A 23,564-nucleotide genomic window follows, 5' to 3' on the forward strand; every position below is an offset into this window, starting at 1 on the left:
AATTAAAAGGGTGATGACTGCAATATGTTTATTTGATGATTAGTTAATGAAAAAGTTTTTTGATTTTCTAACATTTGTCATTACAATAAGTTCTTCAAATCTAAATCCGTAGGTTAATAGTAAGCTCTCTTGACCCGATATATGTATAAGAGAATATTCATTATTTGTATACAAAAGAGAGGATTTTAACATTTACGTAATACAAACCGATTTTTTGTTAAAATACGATAGCGATTGCTATTTGTAAATAAAGATGGCTACACAATCAATATATAAAATAAGTTATAAGTATTATAAGTACGAATAAAGCCGGCTTTCAAATCAAATGTTTGCCGGTATGGCGGCACTTTGGACGCGGTGGCGTCGGCCGCCCGTCCGATGACATCACCACTGGCGCGATTACGTGGCACAATCGGGTATCGTCAACTTTTTTTATTTTTTGTTTAGTAGCAAAATCGACAGATGACTTTAAGCTTGTTGGAACTCTGTATACAGGCGGCTTCCAACCAGTCTTATTGGAATTCTATGGGAGAGGCCTATATTCCGCAATAGATGCTCTCGTAGAATTCAGCGTGTCTGAATTAGTATTGGTGAATTATACTTAGATTTATATCCAGAACCAACTAATGAATTAAAAGTCAAAAACTGAGTTCAGAATTGAGGTAAGTAAACAGGAGCCTTCTTATCAAGATCCAAATAACGTTTTTTTATTAATTTTCCTAATTAGGGCCTTTGGAAAACTAGCACGTACATTATATCGCACATGAACACTACTAGACTTGACTTTGATTCCTATTTTCTCTTCTTTCTACTTTGATTAGTTAAATTGATATAATTGTATACAGTTTAGTTCAGTTATTTCATGAGTATTTTCGTTCGCTCTGTTTTATGTTTACTTGCATTTATATCCTTATTTTGATTATATTGTGCGGATTAATAATTTTTATTATAAGTTTAAATTAGATAACTAGCATGAAAGAAATTTTAAAACATTATCGTTACTATAAGGGAATAGTTCTATTCTTTAATTTATTTTCGCTGTAAAAAGAGAGCGAATATAATTATTAAAATGGAATCGGATAAAAAATAATTATTGTACATAATCGTGTACTTATTCTGAATGTGACAATCGAGTGAATTAGTCTTTGGGTGGATTTTACAGCAAAAATCTCCAAAGGTTATGAATACCTGAATCGTGCAGGCGAGTGAGAGGGCGAACAAAACGCCGCGATTGTGACCGACCTCCGACTAGTCTCGTATTCGTGTTTATTTCGGCTTATACTCTGTAGTAACTCGGTTGGGTGTGTCTTTGATATATTAAAAAAGTACGTTAATTTTTCCTTTTATTTTAATAAAAGTTACAGTAAACCAACCCTTTTGTGATTCTATTAGATATTGTTAATCGATATTGTATAAAACGCAGTACGAACAGAGCATGAATGTTATTTTGCTTGTCGGTAAAATGCCGGTCCGCGTTAATGGAATTTTATTTTTAGCGAGGCTAAATAAATTAATGGGACTGTTAATAGAAAGTAATAATAATGCTTTTCTGTTGTTTTAGCAAATATCCACCATGAGCGGACAACAATACTACCCGTACAAGGTTAGTTTACCTCATTCCTTATTTAAGCACCTACATATCCATAGTATCGATTCTCAGGAGATGATGTCATCTTTCCGGAGCAAGGTTGGCGAACTACGCTTCACAATTATTTACCAAAGCAATGAGTAAAGAAGTTTCACTAGAATTTTTTCAGTAAAAGTAACGTAATAAAAATAAACTAATTGGATATTTCATTGCAATGTTTATTAGGTGGATATACAAAGCTCATATGTTTGGTTTGTAATAACAGATAATAATTTGTAAAAAAATCGAGGTAGGCCTAAAAAGTTAAAATTTTACAGGATATCCTCAGCTATCACTATGATCGTATATTTTTTTATTCCAACTACACGTTAAGAGCAAAACATTAGTTTCATATAATATAGTACAAAATTAAATGTTGTTGCTTCTTGTAGGCATATACAGTCCTAGCCATAATCATGCTAGCTAATACGATATTAAACAGCACTAAATATGTACGAAATCAGAAAAAGTTTCTCATGCAATGTTTTCGCTGTAGTGCACACCAACGGTATACCCTGCGGAGCCTTTTGACCCCGCGGCGGACGCTGAAACTCTTCGGAAGGCTATGAAGGGTTTTGGCACTGATGAGAAAGCCATCATCGATGTACTGTGCCGTCGTGGAATCGTCCAGAGACTTGAAATCGCCGAAACTTTCAAGACTAATTATGGAAAGGTATGTTTTAAATTGTCCTTCATATGTTCGAGTTCCGGCGTGCCTTCGGAAATTACGGCTCTGTCTGGTACTTTAGTTATTTCACCGGTTTTGGAAGCCGTCAAATATGTAGGTCGCTATGACGAATGCTCTATATGGTGAGCAAGGGCTTCCGAGAGGGAACCTCGTTTTGAGCTCACAAGCTAATTCGTTCAGCATTCCAATTGGAGGGTGTCCAAGATGGACAAACCTCTGTTTGATTGATATTGGCAGATAATGTAAACTGTTATTCAAAATATATTTCAAAGACCAAATAGGTATTACATATCTACACAAGCGTCCGATATATAGGTTATATAGGGGTTTGGCTCCTGTGACAGTGTATCTATTTAGTAATATTCAGCTTTCAATTACATTAAGTCACTCAATTTGTTTACTTTAGTTCGACAGGTCATATTTATTTGAGTTAATCACAAAATTATTTGTGTATCTTCTTCTGATAGTAGTTTATTTATAGTGAAAAAAGTTAGAATTATTATTTTCTGTAAACAAATCAATATTTATAATGATATCACAATTAAATTCTGAGTGGTAAATTATTTTAAACTACAGTGGGAACCGGTTTTGTGCATGAGGCTTTGAAGGTGTAACGCTGTGTAGCAAGTGACCTAACCTTGTTTCATTTATTACGAATTTATTTCAAAATACATCGTTTTAACTTGATATTTTTAAACTTCTCGATGTAGTTACATACACAGTTTAAGTATAGACTTTATTATGAATAATATTTTTTCCAGATTGTACAAGACACGATTTTTAGGTGTCGTTTTTTGTAATATCTAGCAATCTTATGGTACTAAAGTTATATATATTTTATTGAACGTGTATATTTACATTTACACGTTCAATAAAATATACCAAAAATGCCTGTGAAAAGCTATCAAAATATTTAAACAGAATGAAGCATTCACAATTAGTTAGCGATGTTTCTACCTACTATTGAACTTTTGTTCGGTTGAATTTCCAAATAGATATAAACACATCAGTTCATTTATACTTATTTGGTTATTTTATTTAATTATACAGAAGGATTTATGATGAATGGAAATAAATGTTATGACTGCCTTTCATTGAATTCGACGAGTTGTGGTCGTTAAAAATATGATGTGTAATAAACATGTCAGAGTCGAAATAATAAGTCGAGGAATGTCATTGAGAAGTTCAATTTCATTAAAGATTTTATTAGATAGAAATTAGTCTCTTTTGAATGTCAAAGTGTTTCTCTCGATATATAATATTCAGAGTGTAAAATTATTTAGAAAAGTATGTATACATATAAATTTAAGAAAAAAACTTTTTTATTCTTTTTACCATTTACAGTGACCCCTTTGGTCATGAAAATGCCAGAAGAGCTTAATTAGCTAGAAATTAGAATCAGACTAAGCTCCCCTATAACGTCATCTTTCAACATAAAGCTACTATGGGTTTAAACAAACCCTGATTTGAGAATATCCTATGTTATATTTCTATTTTTATTATATTTATCGTATTACCGCTAAACTTAATAAACATAGGCAAAACCCAGAATCCATTCTGAAGCAGCACCTTGAGCACAGAGTCACGCGTTCGTTTAGATTCTAATCATTACGTTGCCTGTGTGTAAACCTTGAACATTTTAACGCTGGCTTGATTTACCGGCCTCAACCGATGACGTTACGTTAGTCATCGTTGATTCAGTGCTCTTGAATTTATTCGACAAACTTAAAAAAATTTCCTGCCAAGGGGCTAATAGGCCATATTTTGTTTTAATAAATAAAACTCATTCAGAACTTGAAATATCTCGATGCTAAAAAGAAACTGTTTATGTAACGTATCACCTTGTTTTCCACATAGATAAGATATCTTAAAGTTTACATTCACTCCTCTCTGTTGTTTACGCTTTATTAGTCTGCGAATATACATTGTTGGATTGGTGTTAATCAGGGGTGTCAAACACTCGGCCCGAGATGAACATTTATGCGGTCCATACCAATTTTGAAAGCAGTCTCGACAATTAAAATTTCTCCCGAACTAAGATAATACCAGAGAAAAGATATTAAGTATCAAGGCGTAAGCAATAATTTAACTTTATACATATATGTTATAAATTATTAGACATTGTATTTTTTTCTAATAACATTGATTTTATGTTTACGGCCCATCTAAAATTGAGCAGTTTCTTTCGCTCAATATAGCTTTCGAGTTTAACACCCCTTCGTGTAAACGTAAACAGTTTGTTGCTGGGACTATTTAAAAATAAACGATAAGCTAGTTAATTATTTTATGTTTTTCCCGGCATAAAATAATCAATTCCTTATCAGCAATAACCATATTCATATTATAAACAGATTTATTAACGCTGCTAATATTACTGTGAAGTTGTTAAAATGTGGTTTATACTTACCAATTTTATATATAAATAATCGTAGTTTTAATATAGAATTACATAAATTATAGAAGGGTTTATTGTTGTATGTTTCTAAATATTTTGATAGTTTTTTTTTTCGGTTATTTAGCAATTATAATCAACTTCGTTTCTGCCGTACGACGTTCTCTGTTAGACATAAGACTTCCCTCACAGATTTCTAATGAGACCCGTTGTAGACGATCTGCATTCAGCGTCTTGTAACGACTTTAATAAGGTCCACCGTCTGTCCGCCTTGCTCATGAACATACTACTCTGCACATCTATATCTGTGGTCTACGCTCTAGAACTTTAAGGCTACATTGGACATATATTCTACACGGTATGTGACCGGCGTACCCACTGCTACTTCATATTGTTTATCTTCTGGGTTCTGTCGGGTACTTTCGTTGGTCTACGGATCTTTTCATCCTTATTTCGATCTTAAAGAAAATCCCAATACAGTTTTCTCTCTCGTTAAGCGACAGTAAGCTAACCAATGAAGTCCGAATTGATAGACCACGTTTTACTGTCGTAAGACATGAATGGTAATACGCATTGACCATGTATGTTAGTCTTAAGGCACTAGGAGATATTGGATTGGATATCTTGTAGTTTCCCGTACGCTTTACGTGATATGCCATAAAGCCTTAAATGATGGCGTAAATTACGTTATCTTTTTTTTACAAGTATAATAAAGTTAAAAGTAAATAAAGTCCGATAATAATCACTTATAGTCTTCGTGACTAGCACATTTTTGTTACACACGTATAATTATTATTGTTTATATTACTTAATAGTATGAAAAATTTCTTTTTATAACTGTAGATACTTAAATTTAATCATCATGTCTGCCGGTAGATGTCCTAAATATCGCCACGATGACTAATGTTGCACTGCCCGCGATCTTGTCTATGTCGTCGGTTCTTCTGGTTGAAGCCTTCCGATATAGAGTTTACTGGCTCGTGGTCACCACTCCAGAACCATTCGACTCACAACGGCCGACACCCGATATGCTTCATCCACTACAGACGATCAATTCGAACCAAATACAATATTTCAAATAAACTGTACCACTGACATAGAATTATTTATTTATACACCCTTTTTACAAATTTTGTAAAGGCGTACTTAATGACTTTAGGCATTCTCTACCAACAAAGGTGTTGCAGTTATATTTAATTTACTTAATTCTACACTTTAGGATACATTTAAATAGTTTCATAATATTATACAAAAAAAGTACAAAGGGCGGTCTTATCACACAAGGCAATCTCTTACAGACAACCATAGTATGAAAAAGGTAGAAGTACTAATAATGGGTAGTATATAGTAATAACAGGTAGATAATTAGTGAGCATTACTTTACAAATTATCATATGAAATTATCACATTTTATTATGGAATATTTCCTCCTACGTCTCCCAAACCGGTTAGAGGTCGAGTTTTGGTACCTAAAAAGGAAGTTTAAGCTAAGCGTCATCTGCGCCCTGAAAAAAACGCAAATAGACGCAATAAGTCAATAGAGCAAAAGTGCGAAACGAGTCCCAAAACAAATATTTTCTCGATGGTTGTCTGCCCCTATAGTCTGAGGAGATATATAAATTGACATTTTGAATATTTATGCGTTTATAGACTACTGATCAGAATTCGTTCATTTTTACTCTAAATACATTGTATTCAATAATGAAACGAAACTACGTTTATTAGTTTATTGCCTGCACAATCCATTTTATATTATCACAACTGCTAGTACGATAATGTTATAAATGGAACAAACGACGTAATTATCTGAAGTGGATTTTTATTAGCTAATAAAAGCTTTTACTTCGATCAATACAGTTACTTATTGCAGAGTACTTTAGTTGTTTTCAAATTTATTACAAATAAATGGATAAAGATATTTTTTTCTTTATTATAACTTAGGATGCAAAAATCAATGCGTTAGCTTAGCCTAAATAATTATTAGGCTTACAAGTTTTGAAATTTTAAAATTGTCTTGAAACTACGTTTCACGTTTTTATCGCTACATGCTTATTCAAGCGTATAAAAGAAATGTCACAGTAATAACGAGTAATTGTGCATAGTGAGTCAGTGGGGTCTAATGGATTCTTTTCAAGTGTACTTTATAGCGTGACTATATCTGTAGAAAGGAAACCGTTTAACTGTTTAACCGTGTAACTCAATGTTATAAATAAACGAAATGTACAACAGCAAAAAGAAACGTTCTTTTGCATATTTCTTCTGCTATAACTCAATTTTTAACTATAATCGTATTTTTCTTACTAAGCATTAGACTTGCTTAGTAATAAAAATACGATTACATTTGAGAATTACTTTAAAAAAAGAAGAGTCCATAAGTACGTTTCTTATTTTATTTTTATTTGATAAATTTCAATTACTCCTCTAATAATGACCAATAACAATGATGCAAATGAAAGTACTGGTAATTCAGGCGGTGAGGTGTTATTAATTGAAAAAAAAAAAAGATTGAATAATATTCCCGGAAATGAAAATTAACGTAGCATTGTTAGCCAGTTTTCAACTGAAAACACCGGAAAGAAATGTTGTTATTTTTGTTGTTGTTTATTAAATATTATTAAAATAATTATTATCACGGAACATTTAAACTAAACGAATATCATACAAACTACTCAGATACCAATGTACATGCAATATATTAATATATATATTTTTTTACTTCAAATGTACAGAACACAATGTATTTATTAAGAGGACCGGAAAGTAATGTCATTTCTGTCGACATATTTTACAGTAATACCGATTGATTTTTACCGTTTCGGCATTGATAATTTGTATACTAGAAATTTGTATACTAAAAGGTTGTCGATAACGAAGGTTATCATATTGTTGATTAGGAACAAAAACTTGATGAAAATGTAGTCGTGTGAATTTAACTTAAGAAAGCGACATCACTTTCCAGTCCCTCTAATAATTCTGTTGTGTAATGAAGTTTAGATTATGTTTTGTTGCTGTATTGTAATGTCAGTCTTGAAATGAAATTTTCTCCCAGGGAGGAGAGAGTAATATTACAGACTTGAAACTTTGGGGGTCAGTTTACGCGCTGCAAATTTAAAAAGTTATATTAAATTATTTTTAATGGAATGGGACAGGTCAATAATTTGCGGCAGTACAAAGTCTATTGGACAGGCTATAACTTAAAATGAGAGAAACAATTGGTATCATTAATTAAAAACTTGTTTATCAGGATCTCATTAGCGAGCTGAAGAGTGAGCTTAGCGGTAACTTCGAGAACGTCATCGTTGCTCTGATGACACCTCTTCCCCACTACTACGCCAAGGAGCTCCACAATGCCGTGGCTGGAATTGGTACGGATGAGGAGGCTATCATCGAGATCCTGTGCACGCTCTCCAATTACGGCATCCGCACCATCTCTGCCTTCTACGAACAATGTAAGTAATTGATTCATATCAGCTGATAAACCCTCGCTGCAAAGCATAAGCTTCTTCCGAAGATCGCCATAATGACCGGTCTTGCGCTGCCCGCATTTAGCGGCTTCCCGTGACCTTGATTATGTCGTCGGTCCAAGTAGGGGGGGGGGGACCTACCTAAGCTTCGTCCACCGACTCGTAGTCTCAACTTGAGAACCGTTCAACACCAACGGTAGCGAATGCTAGAGGGGTATGCCCCGCCCACTGTCACTTCAGACGAGCAATTCTTCGAGCTAAATCGGTGATTCTTTCTTCTGCGGATCTCATATATTTGGCACGGGTCGATGTAACATTACTCCTGAGTATGCCCCGTGATGGCGTGAAACACGTGTTGAGTGATTTAACGGTGGTAGTTGTGTTTCGCATTGTTTACCGCATACGCATTTATCAGCAGGCTGGCGAGCGGTGCACTTCATTGCACTACTACTGCTGCATAGAAGTAGCTATATATTAGTCACTTTCTTACTTAGGATGAACTTCAGCAAAATAACGCCTGAATCTATAAGATTTTTATATGTGGAGTTATAAAATCATAGTTTGTAATTTTTATCTATGTATTTCTTTACTTTAAACCTAATACAATAATATTTTTATAGTAACTATTCTATTCACCACATTACTTAATACCGCACTATTTAAATATACATATATTGTGTATTAAGGTGAGATTGATCAATAAGACATTTTATTGTATTACAGCCTATATATATCTCATGATAAATAAAGGATTTATTTAAAAAAAAAACAGTTAAAATTTGTGTTAAAATAGTATAGTTTGTTGGAATGTTCTTCTCGATGGAATCAACTATCAGAACCTGTTGTTCTCCGTGTATAAATACAAATTTAAATTTACGTCAAAGGTGCTTAGTAAAGCTTATTAAAGAAAAAGAGGAGAAAAAAATGTTTAAAACTTTTCTTCTCATTAAATTAATAACATTTTCAAGCTGTTTTATTAATAAATCTTTTCATGAAAACAGCATTTATCTTACATGAGTAATGTTAAATTTGTATGTTCGACGGAATGTACCAATTATATAAAGCATACGTGATTATTTTTGCTATTTTATCACGTAAACTAAATTATTTATTCAACAACTTCAAAAAATGCTGTTGTCAGCAAAACTGTTGTATGATTTAAGGTAAAAGGTACAGGGGTCTTGTTTATTAGTATTAGCAGTTAATAAATATATATATATTTTTTCTCTAAACAATATTACTTTTCATCTAACCACACGTATGTGGTAGTAACCCACCGTGCATTTTATATGGCTCAAAGCCAGCGAAATGGAACTAAACGCATTGCTAATACGATACGCCAGATATAGTTTCGCTTGGAATTACACAAGTTATTGGAAACCGGTACATTTATAAATACACGGTATCACTTTAACACGAAATACTTCTCGTTAGTCGAGAAAGTTGGCGTCTATTCTTATATGTTATATTTTTTTCGGTACTTTTATACATTTAAATTAAGAATCCTGATAATCGAGCCGATCTCTGTTACTATACACATGTTCGAAATAAAATATTTTAATAAAAACAGGAAGTCGTTAAAGAATGTAAACTATTGTAATAGTAAATAGAAATGTGTTTACTTTTTTAAAGATATTAGGTTAAAGCCTGCAACAGATCTATTCTCCGCATACTTGGCACGTGGAAAACATCTTTCGATGGAAATAACACCCTTTTATAAACAATCACTAAGTACTTTCTCTCCTCAGCCCGTTTCGCCTGTTAGAGCTTTAATTTGAAAATTATAATTTTCTTATGAATGCTCCTTTAAACTCCATTGCGGGTGGAACTTCGTTACATTCGTTCTTAGCTGACTTCTAATCGGTGAAAAGAATATTCTTAATGGTTCATGATATACACACACACACACACACATATATATATATATATATATATATATATATATATATATATATATATATATATATATATATATATATATATATATATATATATCGTGATGAGTCAGTGACAGTCAAAATCTAAATATAGAATGTGAATGATACCATACAGGGGAAAGTAATAAAAAATATATCATCATTAAATACATTTCCAACTGTAACATTGAAAATATTGGAATAACGCAATCCTTTGATTGTATCTAATAAGTGTATGCTGATTATTAGACACTTATAATTACTATTTACAAATTATTCCGAATACTGCTGGTCATTATATTTTTTGAGTCACTAGCAAAAGCTGGTTTTTGTTGGCATTAAGAACTATACTTGGTTTTTGGTAAGACCTATGTCCAGAGGAAGTTCCAGGGCTGAAATAACGATAGTTGATTTTTCATGGAAGATGTCTAGAGATTACAAGTTACAATTACTCACATTAAATAATACTTGGTTTCTTTTACGGGATCTAAGAGTTATCGCTATTATAATTATGCTCCACTTTATCTAATTTTAATTTTCAATAATTTAAATAACATACATCTTTCTACCTATTAGCAATTGAAAAATGTACTATAAATCTTACAGAGATTTTTCTTTTTTTTATGTCTACATATTAAACAAAATCCCTTCTATGAAATTCGTTACTGTTTAGAATGAAATTTATTGATTACATGTGCTACGTAGAAAGATAAAAATGGCGTATAAAACAAAGCTTTTTAGGTCAGGGAAGGGCCAGTGGCGTTTAATTCAAGGTACGAACGCGAAAATTGTCCAACAGTATATGGGCGGTAGGCAAGCGATTTGACGCACACATAATTTGAATTATACGCTAAAATAAAGGGTAGGGCGACGATACATACCGTTGTGTGCATACTAATGCCTGGTAGAATTTTTTATTCGCGATCGTACGTAATTAGCTGCACGATAATGTTATATCGTTAATGAGAAAAAATTTCGTTTCACTGAAACAATTAGTTTAAATACTGTTCAAAATACATTGTGCTTCAAATAATACATTACTTCTGTGCTTTGGCCTATAAAATATTTTGTTGTTATTTATGACGTTCGAATTTTTTAACGGAAATCACCTCTTATTATGAAAACTACACTTAAATCTTGTTTATTTATTATTTTTGCATAAATTATTAACCCTTGTGACCTAAGACAATGTCTATCCAATATCAAATATACCTACAAATTGCGTTTTTTTATTGATCCAAAAATTAAAAACTTAATACAAGGCAGGTTGAATTCCACAAAATCATTCCAAAAAAATTTTTATCCGCAATCAAAAATACTTTATTCGACAAAATATAGGGTGCATTTTTTATTGACTTAAAGATGAATCTGACAATTTTTCGGATTATAAATACTTCTGGCCTGAGAATAGGAGAAAAATTGAATATATATAGGGGAAAACCGGGACTATATTTTTATAAAATAATTTAAAATAAGTTATTTAATACAACATTTAATAACTTGGAACCGTACACGTACTTCATTCCCAAGATGCGTTATCTTAAAAACAAAATTATTTACGGTGTAAATTTAGCAACTGGAACTTTCTCGGCATATCCGGAGATATACATTACCCATATAATATTAACTTTTCTCAATTGAGTCTTAGGTATACAAAATTTATTTCTGTTATTGTTTTTTATTTATAGCCTCTACAGCAATAGCATATAGTTTTTTTTACTATTGTTACAGTGTACGGCAAAAGCCTTGAATCAGACTTGAAAGGTGACACGTCGGGTCATTTCAAGCGTCTATGCGTGTCGCTCTGCATGGCCAACCGCGACGAAAACCAAGGAATCGATGAAGACGCGGCCAAAGCGGACGCCGAGGCGCTCGCGAACGCCGGCGAGGGACAGTGGGGCACCGACGAGTCGGTCTTCAATTCCATCCTCATCACGCGCTCTTACCAGCAGTTAAGACAGGTAAGATTCTATTATATTCCCTTTGCTTCATAGTTATTGCTACACGATTCCCGAACAGATATAGAAAACCAGCAGAGTTTCAGCTCTCTCGTGTCGTCATCATCATCATTTTAGCTGTAGAACGACCACTGCCGTACATAGGCATTGTGCATAGATTTTAGGCCTGCTTCCAGTGTATTTCGACAATCTTAACAAGATCGTTAACCACCTATGATGCGCTGCCAGTCCGTATTCTCCACTCCAGAACCATAAGGACCTAACTTCCAATTTCGCGCTAGGTGGTCTGTCAAATTAGCACCTCAACTGGCCAATCCGCTGGGATATGTAGGTTATTTTCGATTGTCTGCGGATCTCTTAATTATTGATTGGATTTAATAGAGATATCTTGACCATAAGCTTCTCCTTGGCTTGTTGAGCGACTGTGAGCTTCCAAATGAATCCCAAAGTTGAGTTTTCACGAATCTCTATATTTAATAATATATATTAAAATATATATTTAATTCCTTATAATCTGATAATAGGAAACCACCGATCAGAGACCTTTTTCGTTATCCTCAACATAATACGCGTTTCATGTGACAGGTCTTAGTTTCGTCTCAAAGACTCCTGTACCCAATCTTGAAGCGTCTGCAAAAGCAACCCGGGAACTTAAGACCGGTCTATCTGATGGAATTAATAATGAATAAAAAAGTACCTCTCGAACTAAGTTGCTTTCTAGAAGTCTTGGCCAATCGTCTGTATTTGGCCACTTAAAATGATGTCGATGACTAAAAGAACGCATAACTTCCTTCCTCATTGCTCACAGCGACAAGTACAACGATTGCTTATAAGTCGACTTATCTCTGCGATGAGTAAACCGAACACATACTTTCTTCGTTCTGGGATGCCCTTAGACGGATGCGTCATGTTTTATGACTGTAATTAAACTTTTTTGAGGGTAGAACGCAAAAACCAAAAATAAAATGTGTATAAAAGAAATAACACCGTTAAATCACCAAAACAGTTTCGATATTCACAACTATCACAACTCCTTTTCTCACGCTCCCAAAAGCCAATTGTATGGCACTATTGCGGCAAGACAATTGCCTCAATTTGCTTTAAAAAGTGTAAATTAAAATTTTCCTGTTGTATTAATAAGTGTAATTTTTTTATGTAAACAGTGGAAACTTACGGGATTTCCCCGTAAGTCAAGAACGCTGACAGTGAATTCATTTTTAGAAACGGAACGTCAGAAAATCGAACTGTTTTAAAACAGTATTGATAATAGAACATTCGTGCAATAAATATTCATTAATTAACTTCAGAGCGCTGATATGCGCGAATGGCCTTGTTATTACACATTTTAATTGGATACGACTGCGTTTGCGATTTTGAAGTAGTTTCATGGAAATTTTAAACTTACTTCCAAACGTAACATGATATTTTCGTTAGTTGCTACGATAATGAGATGAACAATGTAAATTTTTAATTTGCCTTGTAATGATGACTATTTGATGAGAGTTAATATAGTGTTCCCTTTATTGCTGGGTTTTCAGAAACAATTTCACTGAGGAAAAACAAATTACATTGAATTAGATTAAATTGAAATAAATTCAAGTAAGAAAAAGAGTAAGAATAGAAATCGGTCCAATAATAAGACCAGAACAGAAAAAAATATACATAAAATCATCATCATTATCATTTCAGTCGACCTGTACGTCATGGTTACTGTTGGATATACGCCTTATAAAATTGTCTTAAAAATTGCCTTACTGGCAAGGAGGTGTCTTGGAAGTCTTAATGAATAATTAATTAATGCCGGCCTGCATGCAGCTTCTCCAACGACCTTAACAAAGCCAACGCCTTGTGGGTTATCATCCTAAGTCATGTTTCCCGGTCTGGTTTCTCCATTCCATAAACTTGAGCCCTCCGTAGGTACGTGTACTGCGCATATTACCACTTGAACTTGCTAATGAAGTCTAAACTGAGAGACCTGGCTTCATCACCAGTAACAAACGTTGGTCGTAGACTTTCGTTTTAAATACTGAGGAATATCGGAGGAGAAGACCGACAGTTTATAGGCAACAGAAAAAGCATAATGACAGGCTTTTAGTTTTAACTCTTTTAACAATATAGATACATATTAAAGAGATGTTTACAACTTCAAAACTTTTATAAAATTCATAACCTGCTATAAATGTTTTCAGGTTATGCTAGTATATATGTTGTTCTAGTACGTGATTTCATATTGATCACATATACAAACTATATGATGACTCACGATAAAAGAACTTGAGAATGACCTCAGACTGCAGACATTAATTATTCATGATAACGTCTGATGGCCGAGTTAAAAAAAGAAATAAAATCAATTGCAGATCTTCGCCGAGTACGAGGCGTTGACCGGAAAAGACATTGAAGAGACTATCAAGAAGGAATTCTCTGGAAGCATCGAGAAAGGCATGTTGGCAATTGGTGAGTATTTTAATTATAATACATTGTTAAATATATATTCTACTTATATATTTATTGTTTTTTATTTGAAATATAACATCCAGGTATCAGATATAATTCGGCGCAAAGTAATAGCATTCTAGCAAAATAATGGGGACGATTTAACAAATACAATTATTTTCAGTCTTGTAGTGCGTATAAGTGTAGTTTATCGCGTTATTTGCGCAAGGAAATATTGAAGTATTGTTATCAAAATAAAATTGTTCAAAAGTGTAAGTCGACATCTTAAGGCACGCAGGCATCAAAAATTGACTTTAAGACAGTAAAATATATGTCTAGAAAAATTTTAATATTTAGAGGAATTTAAAAAGTAACTCTGATTATGTATATAGCTCAAGCTAATGATTTTGTCGATTTAGTTGACACGTGATAGAATATTCGTATCGTTTGAACAATTCAGGGACGTACTATGTTAACATTATATCTATCCAAATAATCAATACGTCTACACGAACATTACATGAAGCAGTGTGTAAAAAGTGAATTAAATTGCTTTATAATGATGACTGTAAAAAAATGTAACCTAGTGGTTCTTCTGCGCAAAATTTTTTTAAGTATAACATTTTGGCACTTTTCCGTTGGCCAAGTGCAAGCTAATATTACCAATTATATATATATATATTAGGTAATTCTGAGAAACTTTATAGTTACATGTTCAGGGCCATGTGCTCTTTCTGATTTATCGAAAATAAAGTATAATTTCTATTTAAAGAAAATTTGGGATATAACTAGAATTAAAAAAAATGTCTCCATTTTCTTAATGTAAGAGTACCAGTATACTGTATAATGCCAAAGAGTGAAACATGATATCAGAATCACTACATTAGGTTATAAGCAAATTTTAAATAAAACAATATTATCCAAAAATAATGCATTTTTAGCGTTTGGTTACATAATTAAGTGGATATTATAAACCATTGAAAAAACTACTGAGCTTTAGATAAAAAAAAATATTCTTATAATATAGTTAACCCATAAGAATTTTATTTTTAAATATCACCTCAATAAGGTGTCTATCACCTAAATGTACACACTCCTTGAATAGAGACCGTAATTTTATAAAATCGCATTGGCACATTGCTCACAGCACAGCGCATATTTCTTCGATAATGTTATTCTAAAGCGAAAGTTTGTTGGAGTAGACGCAGCTCTTGATGTACTACATCTGGGATCCGCGGATGCCACAATGTCCTCTTGACGCGATATCAGTTTTCCACTAAACATTTCGTTTACAACTGCTAAAGACGCTGATATATCGTCCTATATTATTGGAACGAGGTCCTGCGGTTGTGGAATAAAAAATTATGTAGTAATACGCGCGCCTTTCTGGCCCGTTCCTTGTAAAATCATAACACCTTATTAAATCTGTTCATATCTAAAACTATACACCATTGTTACAAGCCAGCTTCAAGGTTACGTATTCTAAGCACAATAGGAAGTTAGTGCTATGTGACCTTGTCTGACTCATTATTTTTTCGCATACTTTACCTTCGTTGTCATGATTTCATCTAAAACTTACAAGAATAACCAATGTTAAACGAGGAACCATTGATACGGATTAGTTCAAAAAGGACGTATCGTTGAAATAATTTGTGTTTGATTTTCCTAAATAACCTGCTTTAATAATTTCTTGGAAGTATCAATTACAAATATATTGCTTCAATCCACGATAAAGATCTCTAACATTATATAATAATGGTTTTCGATGTTTATTGATGTAAATATGTTTTGTTTTTGCTTACAAATATTATATTGCTATTGTAATACAGGACATAGGGGTATCAAAAAAAAAACAGGTAATGTTAAACTGACTTCGTTATATGTTATCTTAAGCTCGGACGATAAGCGTAAACGTTTGCTCCAAATCAATTCTATATTCAAAGGTATATGAGCGGCCGTACAGAAGAGGTTAATGTCTAGCCGTCTGTTCTTAAATATCTCGTGCCTCTCTTATAAATCTGTCTCTGCTGTAACTTCTTATTCCATTACCATTGCAATAAAACAACAAAACGACAAATAAAAGTAATCAAGTTTGCAATAGAAAAAAACTAGACTTCAGAACTTTATGTTCATTTAGTTTAGTTGGCATGGATAACGTTCGCGGTACGCTGATCGAGCCGGGCTGATAGGCCTAATGCGGAACTCTTTATCTTCCGATCAATAGGGAAACTTACACATCTGTTATCTTTATACCACTTGTAGTAGAAAACTAAAACTATGGAAAGATTATCTTGAAAATAATAATTCACAATATATATTGATAACCAGCGATTAACCTATATATTTTTTAAACAGATTATTGAGGTGGTTTTAAAGAATAAATAAACTAAAGGAACTTTTTTAACTATTAATCATCCGAATATCAAATCACTATTGATAATAATTTCAATGTAAATAAAACAATTTTTTATTTTAGTCAAATGTGTGAAGAGCAAGGTTGGTTTCTTTGCTGAACGCTTGTACCATTCGATGAAGGGAATGGGCACAAATGATAAAACACTCATCAGAATCATTGTCAGCCGCTCTGAGATTGATCTGGGAGACATCAAGCAAGCATTCCTCGAGAAATACGGACAATCTTTGGAGAGTTGGATTGCTGTAAGTGTTTTCATTTATATTCTTACTATCTTAACTATGGCTTTTGTTTGTACTTTTCGTTTATGGCACTTATACTAATATCTTAATGCTACATGAGTTTTATTTTGGTAAAATTAGAATAATTTAATCATCATTAGATCAAAATATTATTAACATATTTGTGTTTTGTGCTAACAATTTTGTCTGTTAACTATTTAGTGTACATATAAATCCACATCAAACATACAAAAAAATTATAGTATCTAAGTAAAAAATATTTTTTCCAGTTATAAAGAAGCTGACCCATATGTATTATTTTCAATATATAGCATGAGTTTTACTTTAGCGCATATAACTACCGCTCGATCAAATTAAGTAGACGATTGACAAGTTTGACGTTTCTCATTATTTTTGTAGTACAAATTTAAGAGAGATTTTAATAAAGATTGAAGACGTTATTGACATTAAATCCCAAGTTATTCATAACAATATAGTGCTACCGAAACAGCAGTACCGCGATTAAGTATGCACGCGGTGAGACGGCGGGGAGGATCAGTATCTGCGTTCCGTCAGTCCGCCATTTTCTCACTTTTATCTTACCTCGCTGCGCAATCCTAAGGCGCAGTACAGGGATGTCAGTAGCACTAAAGTATAGCTTTGGTGTTTTATTTTAAAAAAAATCACAAGTATAAAGTTACCTTTATACTTATGATTTTTTCATCATTTATTATAGATATAAAAAAGCAACTTATGTCAGCGTCTAACTGGTTTGGTCGACTGTTCTTTGTATATATATTCATACATAAATATTTCATTATTAACATAGATTATACAGATCTAGTATTTATCAATATAAATTTTCGAACATAGTTTTAATTTATCGGCAGCAGTTTTTAAATAAAGGTGATAATATTGTGTTCATGATATTAGTTACATTTGTTGTCTAACAATTGTAAAGATTAATCAGAGTTACATAGAATTTTAAAGAAATTATATAATGCTGTAGAAAATATGTTTAGAATAGTAATAAATTTTGATTTGCAGGACGACACTTCCGGGGATTACAAGAGGGCTTTGCTGACCCTTGTTGAATAAATATCTGGTCAGGAGTCAGGATAACAGCGTTGCGATACTTACTCTATCAGTTTCTTATTTTCGTCAATTGTTAGGTTTTAAGTCAAGGATGCTCCATTATAAACATATTTAACTGGTTTCATATTATGTTTATACTGGTTCCCAAGGTGTAAATTTTGTTTGTAAAGATCTGTATATTACGCTTGTCTCACGGTCATTGTAATTTTCCACGCACAGTAGCTAACTGCTTGTTGTCATGAGTGCATGGGGGATGTGGTGAACCCCATCAGTTTGGTTTGCTTTACAAGTAGTTGGCATTTTTTCAGGAGGAGGTAGGAGGTCCTCTCGGCGAACTCCTATCCACAATGGCTTACTAAGTCATCGGTGATTTCGCACACAATAACTATATAAGTGTGAAAGTAAAATAACCGTAAACCCATCTATACTTTGGGTACTATTGTTTATTGCATTTCGAATATTTAATTATAAATTATTTTAAAAGATATATTGAGAATCTTTGTATTGAATCTATAATCTCGCGCTTTTTTTGCATGGTGTAAAGAAAGTTATGGGCCAGTTTCTTTGTATCTTGTTTTTGCTAACATTACAGCATTGGTTCGATATTTGTTTACAGGAAGACCTAACTGGTGACGTCAGGGATGCGCTAGTCGCACTATGTTATTAATCCTGCAAAATAATTATTTTTGTAGCAAGCGTTAAATTATTGTATACATTAGTCAGCTTTGCATGTTCGTATCTGGATACTGTTACAAAACCAATGTAATATTTTGCAGGATGATACGAAAGGAGACTACAAACGCGTGTTACTCACTCTCGTTTCCTAAGAAAATGCATAATAATAAGTTCTACAGTTTATTTAAGAGACGCTATGAGCTATGTTCCGATGTGAAACTGCCTTTACATTTGTATAACTGTTGAGATGTAGAAATCAAAGCTTTTGATATTTTGTGAAAATGAGATATTTATTGGTGCTGTAGTTTTGTTTACGATATTTACAGATTAATAAAACTATGTATGTTCCGATTGTGTTTTATTCAACATCTCTAATGCCCTCCGAAGTTATCTGCAAGAAATTTACAAAGGATATATAACCAAAGATCAAATATTTGTATATAAACTTGTCTTAATTCTGTATTAAAAGAATCAAAGAGGTAGTATGAAGTAGTAGTAGGTAGTATGAAGATTTTAATTTCAAATTAAACCAATTTTTATTTTAAAAAGAAGAATATTTATGAATAACATTTTACCTTAAAGGGAGCTACTGCTTCTGGAGCTATATTACTCTTAAGCAGAAGTGCCAATCTGTCACCTCCTGGATCGTCAGGCTCTGAGAGCAATATCCTAATATTGCATCTGTGTGCCCACGCGTCTCCCAGTGAACCCACTACCGCCCCACTGGATAATCCTACTCTTGTACTCATCTCGTTTGTCAGAACTACCTGAATCAAAATATTCTTTATTCAAATAGGCTGTCACAATCACTTTCGAATAGTCAATTAACATGAAATGTCAGTATTGTCAGTCCTGCAAGAAGTTACCACCGGCTAGGCGAGCAGGCCCGCCCGCCGAGAAAAGCCCGCGGGAAATTCAGCAGTTGCTTTTACAATAAGTCCATGAAAATAATTAGCTTTCTAAGTGAGCATCAACATTTAATTCCACAAATTAACATCAGTTTAGTATTCTTGAATAGAATAAGTACATTTTCAATGCTTTTAATATTCATTTTAAATTTCTCCAGTACCAAATCTAGAATTGGTGGAGTTTTATTGTATATTTGTATACTGTTAGGAAGGTGCTGGTACGCAGGCAGATGCGCAGTCATGCGCTATACTGAGTGACTCGCGGTCCGCCCTCCAAACAGTCGCAAGACCGGACACCCTGCATCCCTTAGGGTTAAGAGTAAAAGAAAACATCATGAAAGTGAGCGAATGGAAAATGGAAAGAATGTATGGAAGGGTAATGAGGGGGCGGATCTGGCCAAATAGGCGGCCCTGAAGTATAAAAGAAGACTGGATTATGAGGAAAGCCCCATCTCATTCGTCAAGCGACAGCATAGGCTGGGTACGCTTGGCGAATGAAATAGGAGGTATGGAAGGAACGACGGCATCGACAACGCGGAAATTCTTCCCGAACGCCGTTGCGGTCTATCGCACGCTCCGCAACATGGAAGTGGACGCGGTCTTGGTCCAGCTCTTCACGTGGCACGGGAGATTCTCTGAGTAACTTCATAGGTTTAAGCTCAATCCCCCGTGCTTTTGTGAACCGGGCGTGGACCAGACCGTGATCCGCCTGGTAGTCGAATGCCCCGTATTTGAAGGGCTCCGAATCGACACCGAGTGCCGATTGAGGAAAAAGATTGAGGAGACGACCATCGCCTCCATCATGATGGAAGAAGGAAGAGAATCCTTCCTCAAGTTCTGCAGGTTGTTGGCAAAAATTGTGATAAATAAAAATTAATAAGTAAAACAGGAAGAAAGAGAACTAGAATTAATTATATTAGAAAAAGTGAAAATGTAAGAAATAATACTGTAATTCTGATAAATTAAAGAACTGTTATATATATAATAAGAAGTGTGATATATGTAGAAGAGGAAAATAAAAATCTGTGATATTATAAATAGTAATTAGACTTAATTGCATTGATAAAGGATAGATGAAAGGAAAAGAAAAATAAAATGCATTATGGAATGAAAGAGACAAAGATAAATAAATAGACAGAATGATAGAGGAATGGAAGAATAAAATATATAATATGAAGAAGAATAAAAATAAAAGAAAGTGAAAAATTTAATATAGAAAATAAAATCCCTTTTTTTATATAAAAAGGGGTAAATCGAGATTTCCCTAAATACGACGGCCAAAAAACCCAAAAAAATAATAAAAACAAATTTTCTTCTAGTGGTCCTTAAGCCTAGTTTAGCCGCTCTATGGACCAACACTTAACCGATTTAAGTAGTGTCCCGCGCCAAAGCTCTTGACCTCTCGAGCTTTGCTTTGAGGCCGAGATTTCTCTGCTAACTGTTCCAAAGAACGTGCAAAATCTGCAAAAGTTACTTGGACAGCAGTATAAGTCAAGTCAAAAACAAAACATTCTTCAAATCTTTAAGTCTTTTTTAACCATTCTTAAGATTATAGTTTATTGGACATAGTAACAACATTGAGTAATAGATTTTATCTAAAAAGGCAAGGTACTAGAAAAACCATTACAGGTTAATATAAGTATATTAGTGCCAACACTTAACATATTCTTACTTACAACAGGTGAAGTGTCTGAGCAGTATATCCTGTTATATATATATATATATATATATATATATATATATATATATAGAGGCTACTGATTTTCCATAATAGATTCTTGTTGAATGCATAATATATGTTAAAATGAAATCATATGTAAAAAAATATTTTTGGTTACATACCGCAACTTGATTTTGCACTGCAAGTCGTTGCAATTCGGCCATCTGTCTGAACAACAAGCCAGTGCGCTGTTTTGCTGTTATACCTTCTTTAAAAGGGAAAGCTATTGAATCTATTACAATAAGTCTTATCTGAAACAATTTTCTAGTCAAAACATTTAATTCAACTAGGGTTATAATAACATGATTATAGCCAATTAACATTCCTGACTATATTGGATTATTACATTAAGAAACACATCATTTAAATTCAGTCAAAATATTAGTAGTAATGGGATATTTTACATTAGTTCCATCTGTGAATAATTGAGGCAACTGATGCATGAATGCACAAAACTTCTCAAAACCAAATGCATTCACATAGTGCAACTTCTTTAATGCTTCTTCTTGATTAATGTTTAAGGAGTTGTTTAGTAATTTATAACATTTTGCTAATGTTGCCTGAAGAATTTCTGAAAACATACATAAGCTGACTGCAATGTTTTGCTGACCATACATATTTGTAATACTGATTATACATGAAGTTAGATAATTTAATGCATATTTGCGAATGCCCTACTGTTAATAAATGTAATATTACTAAACCAATATATTTTTTACTACATGCATGTTGATACATGCCCGAATAATAAGTTAAGCAGACGACAGATGCTTCATGATGTTGAAATTGAAAGCGGGGAGTGATTGAGACAGTATATTTATGCAAAGATTAACGAACTATTAAGTATTTTGGCCACAATATAAGGGCATTGCCAATACAATGACTCACTTAAGGCATCTGAATTCAAATTGGCTTTCAAGTTTGAAATGGAACACCACAATAATTTAACATTAGAAGTATAATGGTTGTAGTGGCCAGCAATATAGAGCATTCTTCATGAATGTTACATGTATAGAATGTGTTGAGTTAATGGTGGAACTCTAGGGGATATTGCAAATTTTTTTCCTTCTGTTAAAATAAGTGTAATTCATGGTTTACATTGCAGGCATTATTTTTGTTTATTGTACATTGTTACCTGTATATTGTTATGTAGAATATTTTCCAAGATTTAGAGTTTATTTTACCTTCAAACCTATGAAGTACAAAGTTAGTATTTGTATCTACATAAATTGCTTCTGCATTTAATCCTCCAAGTGATTTAGGTATTTGCACTGCTGCACATAATTGCATACTGAAAGTTCATCAAATTTAAAGTCATTTTGTCACTCAAACTGTAATATCGATACCGAAAATGTGAAGTTAAAATGATAATTAATTTTACTTAGCTTAGTTGCTCGTAAAAGATTTAAAGCTGAATTTTTTAAAATAAATTATACTTATTTTTATACTTCAATACATATTAAAAAAACAATTTTGCTATTAATTGAAAACTCGTACCATATTTGAGTTTTTCCAGTACCCGGTAATCCCAATAATTCGGTAAGAGTGCCTAACGGTATACCATCACATCCTAAAACTTTATCCAGTCGCTGACAAAATGTTGGAATGTTTGGTAAACTGGTGTCTTTCTAAAAATCATGAAAAAAATAATTTCTTGTGTGGCCCACTACGGAAGCACTGTAAATTTTAAAAAACTCACTTGCCACATTTCTGTTGCATCAAAGATTTTAAAATCTACGGCCATTATTAAGTTATTTAAAGTTAAGTTAAAAGTTTACTAAGAATCAAATTTAAAATTTGAAATAGCTTTGACGTTTTGATGTTAGGCTTGAGTTATATATTCAGTCGTTATGTCAATGAATTATTTTTTTGTTTGTAATGAAAAGAATTACGTGTTAGTGTATATTATATTATAAATGTACATAATTTATTGTGTATTCAAATGTTAAAATACGGATTTATGTTTTCGAAAGGGATGAAACGATACGAATAAATGTAAGTAACTACTCGATACTTTACTTCTAATACCAAGTACTTTTTGTATGGAACTT

General features: G+C 33.0%; 2 protein-coding genes across 5 annotated transcripts; one reads left to right on the top strand and one right to left on the bottom strand.

The window, feature by feature from the left end:
• The first annotated feature begins 1,226 nt into the window (after positions 1-1,226).
• On the top strand, positions 1,227-19,233 carry AnxB9 (Annexin B9). 4 transcript variants are annotated; one of them, XM_068763649.1, is made up of 8 exons: positions 1,227-1,325; positions 1,562-1,603; positions 2,124-2,300; positions 7,952-8,156; positions 11,819-12,048; positions 14,406-14,502; positions 16,958-17,139; positions 18,163-19,233. In XM_068763649.1, exons 2-8 carry the CDS (start codon positions 1,574-1,576, stop codon positions 18,211-18,213), a joined length of 972 nt encoding a protein of 323 aa, XP_068619750.1. In that variant the 5' UTR covers positions 1,227-1,325; positions 1,562-1,573; the 3' UTR covers positions 18,214-19,233. The 4 variants fall into 4 exon arrangements, with proteins under 4 accessions (XP_068619750.1, XP_068619751.1, XP_068619752.1 ...); XM_068763650.1 differs by having other exon boundaries at positions 18,519-19,233; XM_068763651.1 differs by having other exon boundaries at positions 18,827-19,233.
• Positions 19,167-23,346, bottom strand: spn-D (spindle D). Its single transcript, XM_068763653.1, has 7 exons — positions 23,213-23,346; positions 23,011-23,141; positions 22,698-22,804; positions 21,918-22,084; positions 21,636-21,764; positions 19,461-19,652; positions 19,167-19,276 (listed from the first exon to the last, which is right to left on the bottom strand). The coding sequence occupies exons 1-7, from the start codon at positions 23,255-23,257 to the stop codon at positions 19,244-19,246; spliced, it is 804 nt and encodes a 267-aa protein (XP_068619754.1). The 5' UTR covers positions 23,258-23,346; the 3' UTR covers positions 19,167-19,243.
• Between the last annotated feature and the right edge of the window lie 218 nt (positions 23,347-23,564).

The sequence above is a fragment of the Battus philenor genome, unplaced genomic scaffold (genome assembly GCF_028537555.1).
Source record: "Battus philenor isolate CCGP_79_NKW_IND1 unplaced genomic scaffold, ilBatPhil1.0.hap1 SCAF_18, whole genome shotgun sequence".
In the NCBI taxonomy this organism is placed as follows: Eukaryota; Metazoa; Arthropoda; class Insecta; order Lepidoptera; family Papilionidae; genus Battus; species Battus philenor.